Consider the following 14,565-nt stretch of genomic DNA (forward strand, 5'->3'; position numbering starts at 1 on the left):
TTTTCATATACAATAATTTTATTTTTCTTTCTCTTACCCATTGGCCACTAAAAAAATCATTCTTAAGCCAATCATTACATGTTTACTTTTGAAAATTCAAGGAAAGAATTATGTTTTGAGGTATGAATTCCTGTAACTTCTTGACTTTCTCCTATTATAAGATATAAATTCTATCTCAAAATACACAAACAAATCAGCCTATTGGGTTCTCATAAAGTTATTAAATTTCTTCCCACTTATAGTGGTAATAAATTCTTTAAGAAGCAAGCTCCTGGAAACTACAGTTTAGCTTCAGTTTTGGATGCCTGAAGCAAAGTCCAGCATGTTTTAAGAAATACTGGTGTAGTTTTATAGCTGATTCCAGGTTGTCATCCAGTTCTCTGAGAGTTTGATTTGCTCAGCACTTCAACTCTGAAGAAAAACTACGAAAAGGGATCCAAGAGGATATAACAAGACTGAATAGGAACAATGCAACTGAGAAAAAGAGAAGTAACAATAACCAAATTATAGATGAGTGATGGGTTTTCCAGGAGTTCATTTTTTTAAATTAATTTTTATTGGAGTATAGTTGCTTTACAATGTTGTGTTAGTTTCTACTGTACAACAAAGTGAATCAGCTATATGTATACATATATCCCCTCTTTTCTGAGACAGGAGTTTGCTTTCAAATTAATTTTCTGTTGCAGATCTTTGCCCCTCAACTTCTTTTCCTAAGGAAGGCATCATGCACAACTTATTAATGCCAAGCTAAAAAAAAAAAAAGGCAAACGTTTCCTAGATTTTTCTGAACTCTTTTCTCCACTACTGTATCCACCCCACAAAGACTTGACTTTAGTGTTAATTTCTCTTTTCTTTTTTTTTGGCCATGTCCTGTGGCATACAGGATCTTAGTTCCCCGACCAGGGATCGAACCCATGCCCCCTGCAGTAGATGTGCTGAATCATGGACCGCCAGGGAAGTCCCCTAGTGTTAATTTCACATTCATATTTTCAATCCAAAAGTAATTGAGCCCAAAGTTTCTTTAAAGGAAAAGTCTGTTTCTCTTTACTTAGATAAATGTCTGGAAGTCAAGTTTTCAATTCAATAAAGAGATACAGGGTTCTATATGTGTCCTATACCATCACAACTGGACAACTATCTCAGCAGAAGTAATAACCAGATCCTGGTATCCCTTCCCCATTAAAGGGCAGTACTTCACCAAGCTACATTAATTGTCACTAAACTTAGGAGATGCCAAACAACTGCATCATCAACATAAGGACAATGAGATCAAATAATTACACTATTCCTTGTCAAATGTATATACTTTGGAATTCATGATAAAAGATTATGGCTGGAAACTGTTTATCATTCCTATCAGGACATACCAGGACAGTTTTGGAAATAGACAGAATCTACATTAGCAGCTCAAACTGACAAAACTAATAATCATTAGGATTCTAAATGTAATAGTTAAAAATCTTCAATTAACTCTGTGTAATACATGACAGAAGCCATAAAAACACTCTTCTTCCCCAGAGTTTGTGAGCCAATCAGTGATTCCTTTAATAAACATAAAGGGACACAAAGTAAACAACTTAAGATCTTTAACTGGGAGCCTCAGTATAATAGTTGTAGGAATGTTAAACTACTTACTCATATAGAGTTGAACATTTTTGTTTTGGGTTAATGTCCCACAGCTTCTTATTACGGACAACATATTCATTACTGTGCTGTCCATACAGAGCTTCAAATTCTTCTACATCATGACGAAGATGGTCAGGCACTACAAATGGGCCCGCAGAATTTGAATTGCGTTTGCTGATTAAAAAAAAAAAAACACAATTTTGTGAGTAATTAACTTTCAGGTGGCCCAGAGTAACATTTAAATTGAAATAAAGATAGCAACATATTACTCAACTTCAGGATGCAAAAAAACACTACCAGAGAATTTAATGCAGAACAGTTACCTTTCCACAATTACAGTCAAGAGATACCTGACTACTGAGTAACGTACGAGATACGTGACTACTGAATAAGGTACAAGATATCTGACTACTAGGTAAGGTACAAGATACCTAAGTACTTTTAATTACTTACTCTTGCTACCAAGAGGAAATATTTTTTAAATTCTGGTTTTAAAAGAAATCAATGTTGCACTAATTGTAACCCGTTAAAGAGAAAAATGACAGAGTTTATTATAACTGCTATCAATTTAAGTTAAGGTGAGACTGAGACTGCTAAAAGGTACTTAAATAAAAAGATTTAAAAAAAAAACAGTATAAGATTCTAACACTCTAAAAAGATATCATAGTTTGAGTGTGGGCTCTACACCAGACTGCTGATTTACACTCTGGCTGTGCTATGTACAAACTTTGTGTCCTTGGACACTCAACTACACTGTGCCTGAGCTTCCTTATCTGTAAACTGAATATAATACTACTGCTTATCTCCTAGAAAAAAGAGTGGATTAAATGAGTTACACATAAAAAGCTCTTAAAATAGTGCCTGGTACATAAGTGCTATCAAAATATAGGCTACTATTATTTTAACTTAAAACAATCCCTCCATTCAAAGAATCCACAGAAATGTACAAAGCCAACTGTTATTACAACTCATTTAAGAAACGTGGGGGGGCTTCCCTGGTGGCACAGTGGTAGAGAGTCTGCCTTCCAATGCAGGGGACACGGGTTTGTGCCCCAGTTTGGGAAGATCCTGCATGCTGCAGAGTGGCTGGGCCCGTGAGCCATGGCCGCCGAGCCTGCGCGTCCGGAGCCTGTGCTCCGCAACGGGAGAGGCCACAACAGTGAGAGGCCCGAGTACCGCAAAAAGAAAAAAAAAAAAAAAAAAGAAACGTGGGGGAAGAGAGAGATTGGTTCAAGATGGCGGAGTAGAGGAACGTGCGCTCACTCCCTCTTGCAAGAGCACCAGAATCACAACTAACTGCTGAACAATAATCAAGAGTAAGACACTGGAACTCACCAAAAAAGATACCCCACATCCAAAGACAAAGGAGAAGCCACAAGGAGACAGTAGGAGGGGCGCAATCACAATATAATCAAATCCCATAACTGCTGGGTGGGTGACTCACAAACTGGAGAACGCTTATACCACAGAAGTCCACCCACTGGAGTGAAGGTTCTGAGCCACATGTCAGGCTTCCCATCCTGGGGGTCTGGCAATGGGAGGAGGAATTCCTAGAGGATCAGACTTTGAGGCTGGCAGGATTTGATTATAGGACTTCGACAGGACTCGGGGAAACAGAAACTCCACTCTTGGAGGGCACACACAAAGTAGTGTGCGCATCGGGACCCAGGGGAAGGAGCAGTGACCCATAGGAGACTGAACCAGACCTACCTGCTGCTGTTGGAGGGTCTCCTGCAGAGGCAGGGGGTGGCTGTGGCTCACCGTGGGGACAAGGACACTGGCAGCAGAAGTTCTGGGAAGTACTCCTTGGCGTGAGCCCTCCCAGAGTCTGTCATTAGCCCCACCAAAGAACCCGGGTAGGCTCCAGTGTTGCGTCGCCTCAGGCCAAAAAAACCAACAGGAAGGGAAGCCAGCTCCACCCATCACCAGACAGGCAGATTAAAGTTTTGCCGAGCTCTGCCCACCAGAGCAACGCCCAGCTCTACCCATCACCAGTCCCTCCCATCAGGAAGCTAGCACAAGCCTCTTAGATAGCCTCATCCACCAGAGGGCAGACAGCAGAAGCAAGAACTACAACCCTGCAGCCTGTGGAACAAAAACCACATTCACAGAAAGACAGACAAGATGAAAAGGCAGAGGGCTATGTGCCAGATGAAGGAACAAGATAAAACCCCAGAAAACAGCTAAATGGAGACAGGCAACCTTCCAGAAAAAGAATTCAGAATAATGACAGTGAAGATGATCCACGACCTCAGAAAAAGAATGGAGGCAAAGATGGAGAAGATGCAAGAAATGTTTAACAAAGATCTAGAAGAATTAAAGAACAAGCACCTAGAGGAATTAAAGGACAAACAAACAGAAATGAACAATACAATAACTGAAATGAAAAATACACTAGAAGGAATCAACAGCGGAATAACTGAGGCAGAACAATGGATAAGTGACCTGGAAGACAGAATGGTGGAATTAACTGCCACGGAACAGAATAAAGAAGAATGCATGAAAAGAAATGAAGGCAGCCTAAGAGACCTCTGGGACAACATTAAATGCAACAACATTCGCATCATAGGGGTTCCAGAAGGAGAAGAGAGAGAAAGCACCTGAGAAAATATCTGAAGAGATTACAGTTGAAAACATCCCTAACATGGGAAAGGAAATAGCCACCCAAGTCCAGGAAGACAGAGAGTCCCAGGCAGGATAAACCCAAGAAGAAACACGCCGAGACACATAGTAATCAAATTGACAAAAATTAAAGACAAAGAAAAATTCTTGAGAGCACCAAGGGAAAAACGACAACTAACATACAAGGGAACTCCCAATAAGGTTAACAGCTGATTTCTCAGCAAAAACTCTACAAGCCAGAAGGGAGTGGCATGGTATATTTAAAATGATGAAAGGGAAGAACCTACAACCAAGATTATTCTACCCAGCAAGGATCTCATTCAGATTCCATGGAGAAATCAAAAGCTTTACAGACAAGCAAAATCTAAGAGAATCCACCAAACCAGCTCTACAACAAATGCTAAAGGAACTTCTCTAAGTGGGAAACACAAGAGAAGAAAAGGACCTACAAAAACAAACCCAAAACAATTAAGAAAATGGTAATAGGAACATACATATCGAGAATTACCTTAAACGTGAATGGATTAAATGCTCCAACCAAAAGACACAGGCTTGATGAATGGATACAAAAACAAGACCCATATTACATGCTGTCTACAAGAGACCCACTTCAGACCTAGGGACACATACAGACTGAAAGTGAGGGGATGGAAAAAGATATTCCATGCAAATGGAAATCAAAAGAAAGCTGGAGTAACAATACTCATCAGATAAAATAGACTTTAAAATAAAGAATGTTACAAGAGACAAGGAAGGACACTACATAATGATCAATGGACCAATCCAAGAAGAAGATGTAACAATTATAAATATATACGCACCCAACATAGGAGCACCTCAATACATGAGGCAACTGCTAACAACTATAAAAGAGGAAATCGACTGTAACACAATAATAGTGGGGGACTTTAACACCTCACTTACACCAATGGACAGATCATCCAAACAGAAGATTAATAAGGAAACACAAGCTTTAAATGACAGAACAGACCAGACAGATTTAATTGATAATTGATATTTATAGGACACTTCATCCAAAAACAGATTACATTTTCTTCTCAAGTGCACACAGAACATTCTCCAGGATAGAACACACCTTGGGTCACAAATCAAGCCTCAGTAAATTTAAGAAAACTGAAATCATATCAAGCATCTTTTCTGACCACAATGCTATGAGATTAGAAATCAATTACAGGGGAAAAAAATGTAAAAAACACAAACACATGGAGGCTAAACAATATGTTAATAAGTAACCAAGAGATCACTGGAGAAATGAAAGAGGAAGTCAGAAAATACCTAGAGACAAATGACAACGAAAACACGATGATCCAAAACCAATGGGAAGCAGCAAAAGCAGTTCTAAGAGGGAAGTCTACAGCAACACAATCCTAACTCAAGTAACAACAAATATCTCAAATAAACAATCTAACCTTACACCTAAAGGAACTAGAGAAAGAAGAACAAACAAAACCCAAAGTTAGTAGAAGAAATCATAAAGATCAGGGCAGAAATAAATGAAATAGAAACAAAGAAAACAATAGCAAAGATCAATAAAACTAAAAGACGGTTCTTTGAGAAGATAAACAAAATTGATAAACCATTAGCCAGACTCATCAAGAAAAAGAGGCAGAGGACTCAAATCATTAAAATTAGAAATGAAAAAGAAGTTACAACGGACACCACAGAAATACAAAGCACCGAACAGACTACTAACAAGCAACTCCATGCCAATAAAATGGACAACCTGGAAGAAATGGAGCAATTCTAAGAAAGGTATCACCTTCCAAGACTGAACCAGGAAGAAATAGAAAATATGGACAGACCAATCACAAGTAATGAAATTGAAACTGTGATTAAAAATCTTTCAACAAACAGAAGTCCAGGACCAGATGGCTTCACAGGTGAATTCCATCAAACATTTAGAGAACAGCTAACACCCACCCTTCTCAAACTCTTCCAAAAATAGCAGAGGAAGGAACACTCCCATACTCATTCTATGAGGCCACCATCTCCCTGATATGAAAACCAGACAAAGATACTACAAAAAAAGAAAATTACAGACCAAGAGCACTGATGAATATAGATGCAAAAATCCTCAACAGAATACTAGCAAACAGAATCCAACAACATATTAAAAGGATCATACACCATGATCAAGTGGGATTATCCCAGGGATGCAAGGATTCTTCAATATATGCAAATCAATCAATGTGATACACCATATTAACAAACTGAAGAAGAAAAACCATATGATCACCTCAATAGACGCATAAAAAACTTCTGACAAAATTTAACACCCATTTATGATAAAAACTCTCCAGAAAGCAGGCATAGAGGGAACCTACCTCAACATCATAAAGGCCATATATGACAAACCCACAGCAAACATCATTCTCAATGGTGAAAAACTGAAAGCATTTCCTCTAAGATCAAGAAAAAGACAAGGATGTCCACTCTCGCCATGATTATTCAACATAGTTTTGGAAGTCCTAGCCACGGCAATCAGAGAAGAAAAAGAAATAAAAGGAATACAAATTGGAAAAGAAGAAGTAAAACTGTCACTGTTTGCAGATGGCATGAGACTATAAATAGAGAATCCTAAAGATGCCACCAGAAAACTACTAGAGCTAATCAATGAATTTGGTAAAGTTGCAGGATACAAAATTAATGCACAGAAAACTCTTGCATTCCTATACACTAATGATGAAAAATCCGAAAGAGAAATTAAGGAAAGACTCCCATTTACCACTGCAACAAAAAGAATAAAATACCTAGGAATAAACCTACCTAGGGAGACAGAAGACCTGTATGCAGAAAACTATAAGACACTGATGAAAGAAAATAAAGATGATACAAACAGATGGAGAGATATACCATGTTCTTGGACTGGAAGAATCAGTATTGTGAAAATGACTACACTACCCAAAGCAATCTGCAGATTCAATGCAATCCCTATCAAATTACCAATGGCATTTTTTTACAGAACTAGAACAAAAAATCTTAAAATTTGTATGGAGACACAAAAGGCCCCGAATAGACAAAGCAGTCTTGAGGGAAAAAAAAGGAGCTGGAGGAATCAGACCTCCCTGAATTCAGACTACAGTACAAAGCTACATTAATCAAGACAATATGGTACTGGTACAAAAACAGACATATAGATCAATGGAACAGGATAGAAAGCCCAAAGTTAAACCCATGCACCTATGGTTAACTAATCCATGACAAAGGAGGCAAGGATATACACTGCAGAAAAGACAGTCTCTTCAATAAGTGGTGCTGGGAAAACTGGCCAGCTACATGTAAAAGAATGGAATTAGAACACTCCCTAACACCATACACAAAAATAAACTCAAAATGGGTTCGAGACCTAAATATAAGACTGAACACTATAAAACTCTTAGAGAAAAACATAGGAAGAACACTCTGATGTAAATCACAGCAAGATCTTTTTTGATCCACCTCCTAGAGTAATGGAAAGAAAAACAAAAATAAACAAATGGGACCCAATGAAACTTAAAAGCCTTTGCAAAGCAAAGGAAACTACAAACAAGACGAAAAGACAATCCTCAGAATGGGAGAAAGTACTGGCAAACGAATCAATGGACAAAGGATTAATCTCCAAAGTACATAAAGAGCTCATACAGCTCAATATTAAAAAAACAAACAACCCAATCCAAAAATTGGCAGAAGACCTAAATAGACAGGTCTCCGAAGAAGACATACAGATGGCCAAGAAGCAAATGCAAAGCTGCTCAACATCAGTAATTATTAGAGAAATGCAAATCAAAACTACAATGAGGTTATCACCTCACACCAGTAAGAATGGGCATCATCAAAAAATCTACAAACAGCAAATGCTGGAGAGGGTGTGGAGAAAAGGGAACCCTCTTGCACTGTTGGTGGGAATGTAAATTGGTACAGCCACTATGGAGAACAGTATGGAGGTTCCTTAAAAAACTAAAAATAGAACTACCATACGACCCAGCAATCCCACTACTGGGCATATGCCCAGAGAAAACCATAATTCAAAAAGACACATGCACCCCAATGTTCACTGCAGCACTATTTACAATAGCCAGGTCATGGAAGCAACCTAAATGCCCATCGACAGATAAATGGATAAAGAAGATGTTGCACATATATACAATGGAATATTACTCAGCCATAAAAACGAGCAAACTTGGGTCATTTGTAGAGACATGGATGGATCTAGAGACTGTCATACAGAGTGAAATAAGTCGGAAAGAGAAAAACAAATATCGTATATTAATGCATATATGTGGAACCTAGAAAAATGGTACAGATGAACCGGTTTGCAGGGCAGAAACTGAGACACAGATGTAGAGAACAAACAAGTATGGACACCAAGGGGGTAAAGTGGCAGGGTGGTGGTGGTGTGATGAATTGGGAGATTGGGATTGACATGTATACACTAATATGTATAAAATGGGTAACTAATAAGAACCTGCTGTATAAAAAAATAAGTAACATAAAATTCAAAAAAAAGTGGATAGTAATAATATAACTTAAAAAATAAATTAATTTAATTTAAAAAAAAAGAAATGTGAGGGGAAAAAATTTTGTGGGTTTTTGGTCCATATAGGAATATGATATAAAAAGGTCACTGCTTCTCACTAGTTTTATTTCTTTTGTCTATTTGTCTCTTGAAAACTCAGTTTCAACAACCAGCTACCACTGGAAATCACTAACATCTAAGGTTAAACCACAACATCATTTACAGCCTCCAAAACATCTTCCTAGTAATTATCAACAGGACATTCTCTTCACTGAACATTTTAAAGAATATTTTCTAGGATCTTCCCACAGTATCTTGCACAGAGTAGGTTCTCAAACTTATCAAATGAAGGTCATCAGCCCTGTGATTTTAATGCAGTTTATATGAATTCTTAACACTGACAGGCCACACTATAAATTCAACCATGAGGGGTCACATCAGGTTGTCATTAATAGATGCACATCTTTAGAGAAGTTAGGGAAATAAAACACAAGTTTAAAGTACATTAATACCACTTTTAAGTTCAAATAAAGCAAAAATTTTCAGACTGTACTTACTTATGGTCTTCACCTGAAGTGACAGTCTCATTATTTGGTGCGACTGAAGGGGTTCCAGACCCAACTAACATAGGCTGGTTTAAAAGACAGAAAAATGACAAGGATTTTCTACCTTAAAATTACCACTAAAACTGATGAATGCTTACATAAATTAATATGCATACAAACTGCCAATATATATGACTGATGTAAATTTTCTTGTGAACAGGAACATACAGTAATAAAACTTTCAACAGCCACAAATAGGCACAAATTAACATTTAGGTAGCTTCTAATGTTCTAAAATTTTTTTAATTATCACTGTTTAAACTCTCATTTTAGATAAACTAAAGACATATAGTCAAAGATAAAAAGTTTTATTGGAACTTATAAGCTGCTCTCATCCTCCCCTAATATTTGTTCACTTTTTCAACCCCTGCCCCCTATTTGATCCCCCAAATACATAAGAGCCACGAAGAACCCACCATAAGATTTAAAAATAATGCCCTAGTTATCTCATGTGCCTGAAGCAGAGCTTTAGGTGAGAGGAAGGAAGGGAGCCTTTCAATTCTGAGATTCTGTCATGATGATTAGTATTCAGTATCTTTATTTTGAATGTTTTAGATAATAATTCTATTAGTTATTAATAATAGGTATCATGTCTTGTCATACAGATAATGACACTAAGTAAGGCACACGGAAGTCAAGTAACTTGCCCAAGGTCACACAGATAATAAAAATAATAACAGTTGGTAGAACCAAGATAAGAACCCAGGTCTGCCTGATGCCAAAGCAGCCTTGGTCCCATTGCTCTATGACCAGCCATACAAAGTCCTACATTATGACAATGATTTCACCAGGAAATATCTAGAAAATAAAAAGGACAATAAAGAGTCTCTTTCAAGAATTACTTATATATGACATGAACCTTAAACTTCCTCAAAATGTAGAAGACTGCCAAAACATCTTTAGACGAAAGCCTAGAAATTCTTTCTCTACAAAATACTTCAAAATATCCCAAGAATTGGTTAATTCTTATTTATATTTATTTATATATTCAATTAATTATTTTGGACAAGAATCAATACAGAAAATACTCCATACCTTTGAATCTTTTGGCTTCTTTTTCTTGCCTTTGTTTTTTATCTTGGTAGAATTAAACTAAAACATAAAAATTATTGAACATTCATATAACAGCATTATGAAGCTGCCATGTATTATAAAGATACCATACTGATTTTCACAGACTAGTCCTAAGCTGAAGTACATGAAATGTTTAACAAAAATTAACACTATAGTGTGTTAAGCCCTAGTGTTTTGATTTATAACAGAAAATAAGAAAAAGTTAAATGATGCCTAATGCTATAACTAAAATTAAATTGTTCCAACCTAACATGTTGTACCCATTTTAAACAAGGTTTATGTCATTTCAAGGAATTAACCAGACTTATTAAGTAATTCCAGTTATATGCTGATCATATTTTAATGATTTTCCTTTTACTAAACCAAACTCAACATTCTACAGCTGGCCAGACACCAGGGCACAAACAATGAATTCAGAAGAAGCATTTACTTCCCATGGGCTATGTCAGCTGTGTTTCTACAGTTAGCCAGACAGTGTCTAACAGAGTGGGCTAAGACAACGTTTCAAGTATAGATGACTTGATCCTAAAAATCAGTAAACAAGTATCTTTCTGACTGAAAACTGCCACAAACTACTAAGGAAGACAACTCTGGAATTATTTTAACTTAAGCTCAATTGTAAGCCACTCAAAGCAAAGTCCATTTGTTTTCCTTACAGAACAAAACATTGCAATTTTAATCATTACAGATAACGTTTCATTTTTATGCCAGCAGATGACTCAAGAACTCCTTTCCTGTATCTATGATTAACATTTATTAGTTGTGAAAACTTATGGACATTGTCTAATTTAAACTTCAGAGTGTGCTGACTGTTGTTCCAATTCCAAGAGGAAGATGGGGATTAACTTTCTAAGGAAATCGTACACGTTATCCAGAAGTCCTCAAGATTTGGTTCTGGAGCGCCTCTTGTGATGTAAACAAACACTGGCCTGGGTCCTCCTCTCTTCCTTTGGCTGACATGAATTAGAACGTAACATTGAAAGTGATCAAATAACTTACTGGCACATCACCACTGTCCTGTTTCCTTAATACAGTGCACCGGCTGTCTGTAGGAAGATACAGATGGTTTTGTGAGGAAACAAAATGTTTATATTGCCACAGGATACACTAAAGCCTTAAAGAAAACCACCCCAGATACTACTGACATCCACTATGTTCTACTCCTTATTTGGCTTTGAGGTAAGTTTAGCTTAGAAACCAGGAGCAAAATGGCTAACTCATCGGAAAACCAACTACAAAGAACCACAAAATTTCAATCCAATTCAGCATAATTTGACTGCTTTCTAGGCACCGAACTCTGTGCTAGGTGCAGGGAATACAGAAATGTATAGAGAAGTCCCTGCCATCGATAACCTCATGTTCTGCAAGCTACACAGAGGCAAACACCCATAGCTCAGTGTGCTAAATGCCACAGCAAACAGTGGAAACAAGCTGACAGAATAATAAAGTCTTCAAGGGGAGTGGCCTGAGTCAGGGGTCAGGGAGGGATGTGGGGAGGAGGGGACTTGAACAAGTTAGACTTGAAATGAACAAGCAGAGGGGTGAGATGTGAGCAAGGAAAGCTCACATCCAAATGCAGGTTTGGACACAGTAGGAAGTGGGGTGTATATTCAAAGGGCAGATGGGGTGAGTGCTAATGAACCCAGACAGACAATGTGAATTCAATTTGTAGGCAAAATGAAGCAAGTGCTTCCCAAACAAAATACTTATACGATCAGACAGATGTTCTAGAAGAGTCACTAACAGCAACATAAGAGAAAGATTTGGAGTAGGAGGGTCGGAAGCATGGAGACCAGTTTGGAGGCTACTGCAATCATGGAAAGATTATTAAGATCCTGGCCTAGGGAAACGGAGGTAGACACGGAAGGGCAGATCAAAAATAAAGCTTATTTGAATTGGCAACAAACTAGACATGGGGTAACAGGCAAGAGGAAGGGTGGACACCAGTTTCAGAGCTTTCCTGCTTAAAAACAATATTAAAACATTATTATCTGAGATAACCAGGAAAAACAGGTCTCTAGAGATACAAGTGGCTTAAGCCATATTGCTCTTAATGGGTCTCTTGGCCATCTACACAGAAATTCCAACAGGGAAATACGCATGCAGGATCCAGGAGAGTTTGGGTCTCCCAATTATCATGGCATTGGTGATATTATTGAGTACTCCTATTTACAAGATCAGTGGATTTTGAAGTTTTAAGAAATACAGTCATTCCTTTAAATGAAAGGAGACAAAATTGAAAATGTCTGGGATGAGGGTGAGAGGCACAAGTAGTGAACTTGAAAATCTGTTGGCTGGTCATTTGGCTGGTGGCTTCCAACCCTATGACTAAAAGCAGAGAAATAGTCACAACTGGATGGACTGTATATTTTAGGTATAGAACACAAGAATCAGGGAAAACACATAATGAGAGGATTGGGTCCTTTTTAGTTATCTTGTGTGATCCAAACATGCATTGAGTTTTATAAGCTCAGTCCCAGAACAGCGTTTTATTACCAGCAGCAGCAAACTGATGACAATAAATTCAGGCTATCAAGAAGCATGTCACCTCCAGTCATGAAGCAGTGTCCTAGGAAAATAAAGTCACCTATATTTGAGAACCACAACAAAAGTAAGCTTTTCGGTTCCTTATACTGCATTTGAACTTCATAATGCATAACATTTTTGTACAAGGCCAGACCTTTTCATGTACCCTTTAAAACAAATGGCACAAAATTTGAAAGTCTAACTCCTGACAATATATAAGCAGACTTCTGATGCTAAGGGAAAAGGTGGGGGCAGGGGCGAGGCGTTATCCTAAGAGATACATGCAGTACCAAAGACAAGAAATTTAAATTAATCTAGAATCTAAGAATATTAAAATTCTGAACAAAACAGAATCACACAGATCACTGGCTCCAATTCCTCATTTTAATGATGAAGAAACTAACATTCAAGAGAAGTTAAAGAATTAACTACTAGTTAACCTATTCTGCCAAACTGGACTCCATGCCATTATCCAAGCAGCCCCCTCAAGTCCCCTCCACCCTGTCTCTAATTCTGGATGTCAACCTGTCAAATTCCACCTCCATGTTCAAAGCTGGACTTGGACTCTACCCCTGCACCAAGGCTTTCCTCCTCCCCGAGGAGAACCCCTCAGCACTTTTTCTGGTCCTCTCTTCTCCCATATTAGTTATCTGTATATTCATTTTACTGCCTTTTCTGAAACATAAGGTCCTTGAGGGCAGAGACTAGCGTAAGCATTTCTGAATTCCTTGTTAACACCTAGCACAGGGCCTTGAAGCAGTAGTAAAAGAAAGTCTCTAATTAATTGAGTTAGGAAGGTAGCTGGGCCACAGCCTACTTTTCTTGACTCCCAGCTCTAGGCTCTTCCCACTACAATACATATCCTATCTGTTCTAGATTCTGCAAGCGTCACCTACTTCTGCAGGCCAATGTTTTCTTGAATGCTACAAATCAAGCCATTTCCTAAGAAACGCCATCCCTTTGATATACAATCTCTGCCATGACACTGTGAAAGTACCTACGATGAGAATAGTATGGTGTACAGTCCGTGTAATGTATCCATCTGAATATCTCTACAACACTTAACTCCACAGAGTAAGAAGGCTTTATGACATTTAAAAAAAAAATCACTATTCTTAACACTAATTTCCCCAAATAAGCCAGTTGTACCATAATAATTTTCATTATTTTCTTTAAGTATTTAAGTAAGCTAGATCCTTTGGAGATTTTTTCTAAGATTAGATATAAACTGCAAGTCCACATACCCATTATATCAAAGAATTCATCCAAAGCATTCTGCAGTGCTGGAAACTTGTCTCTGTGTTCTTCCAGCAGCCATATTAAACATCGCGCTTCCTTCAGTGACGCTGGCTCACAGAAATAATCAAGCTGCTTTCCTTCTATAGAGCCTAGTTTATGACCATATTTCTCATTCCAGAGAAAAGTCATGATGCTAAAATCAAGCTCCTTGAGAGCGGCCCCATAACGAGAAAAAAAAGGTCCTGTGGCATCTAAGCCTATAATAAAAACAAAACCCAAGTCAGAAGAAGGGGGAAATTATTTGCTGTAAAGTCACATTCAGTTTCACATCTCTGAAAGCAGTTCTACTACAGTTTG

The 14,565-nt window shown here is 37.8% G+C and overlaps 1 protein-coding gene across 13 annotated transcripts in view; it reads right to left on the reverse strand.

Moving 5' to 3' along the window:
- Window positions 1-14,565, reverse strand: part of TTC3 (tetratricopeptide repeat domain 3) — a 137,537-nt gene that overhangs the window by 42,380 nt on the left and 80,592 nt on the right. For all 13 annotated transcript variants that reach the window (XM_060010312.1, XM_060010311.1, XM_060010320.1 and 10 more), the window contains 5 exons: window positions 14,214-14,465; window positions 11,443-11,489; window positions 10,405-10,461; window positions 9,322-9,395; window positions 1,636-1,800 (listed from right to left, as the gene is read on the reverse strand). In XM_060010312.1, coding sequence (XP_059866295.1) covers window positions 1,636-1,800; window positions 9,322-9,395; window positions 10,405-10,461; window positions 11,443-11,489; window positions 14,214-14,465 — 595 coding nt within the window. The remainder of the gene's footprint in view (window positions 1-1,635; window positions 1,801-9,321; window positions 9,396-10,404; window positions 10,462-11,442; window positions 11,490-14,213; window positions 14,466-14,565) is intronic.

Source organism: Delphinus delphis, chromosome 4, assembly GCF_949987515.2.
Source record: "Delphinus delphis chromosome 4, mDelDel1.2, whole genome shotgun sequence".
In the NCBI taxonomy this organism is placed as follows: domain Eukaryota; kingdom Metazoa; phylum Chordata; class Mammalia; order Artiodactyla; family Delphinidae; genus Delphinus; species Delphinus delphis.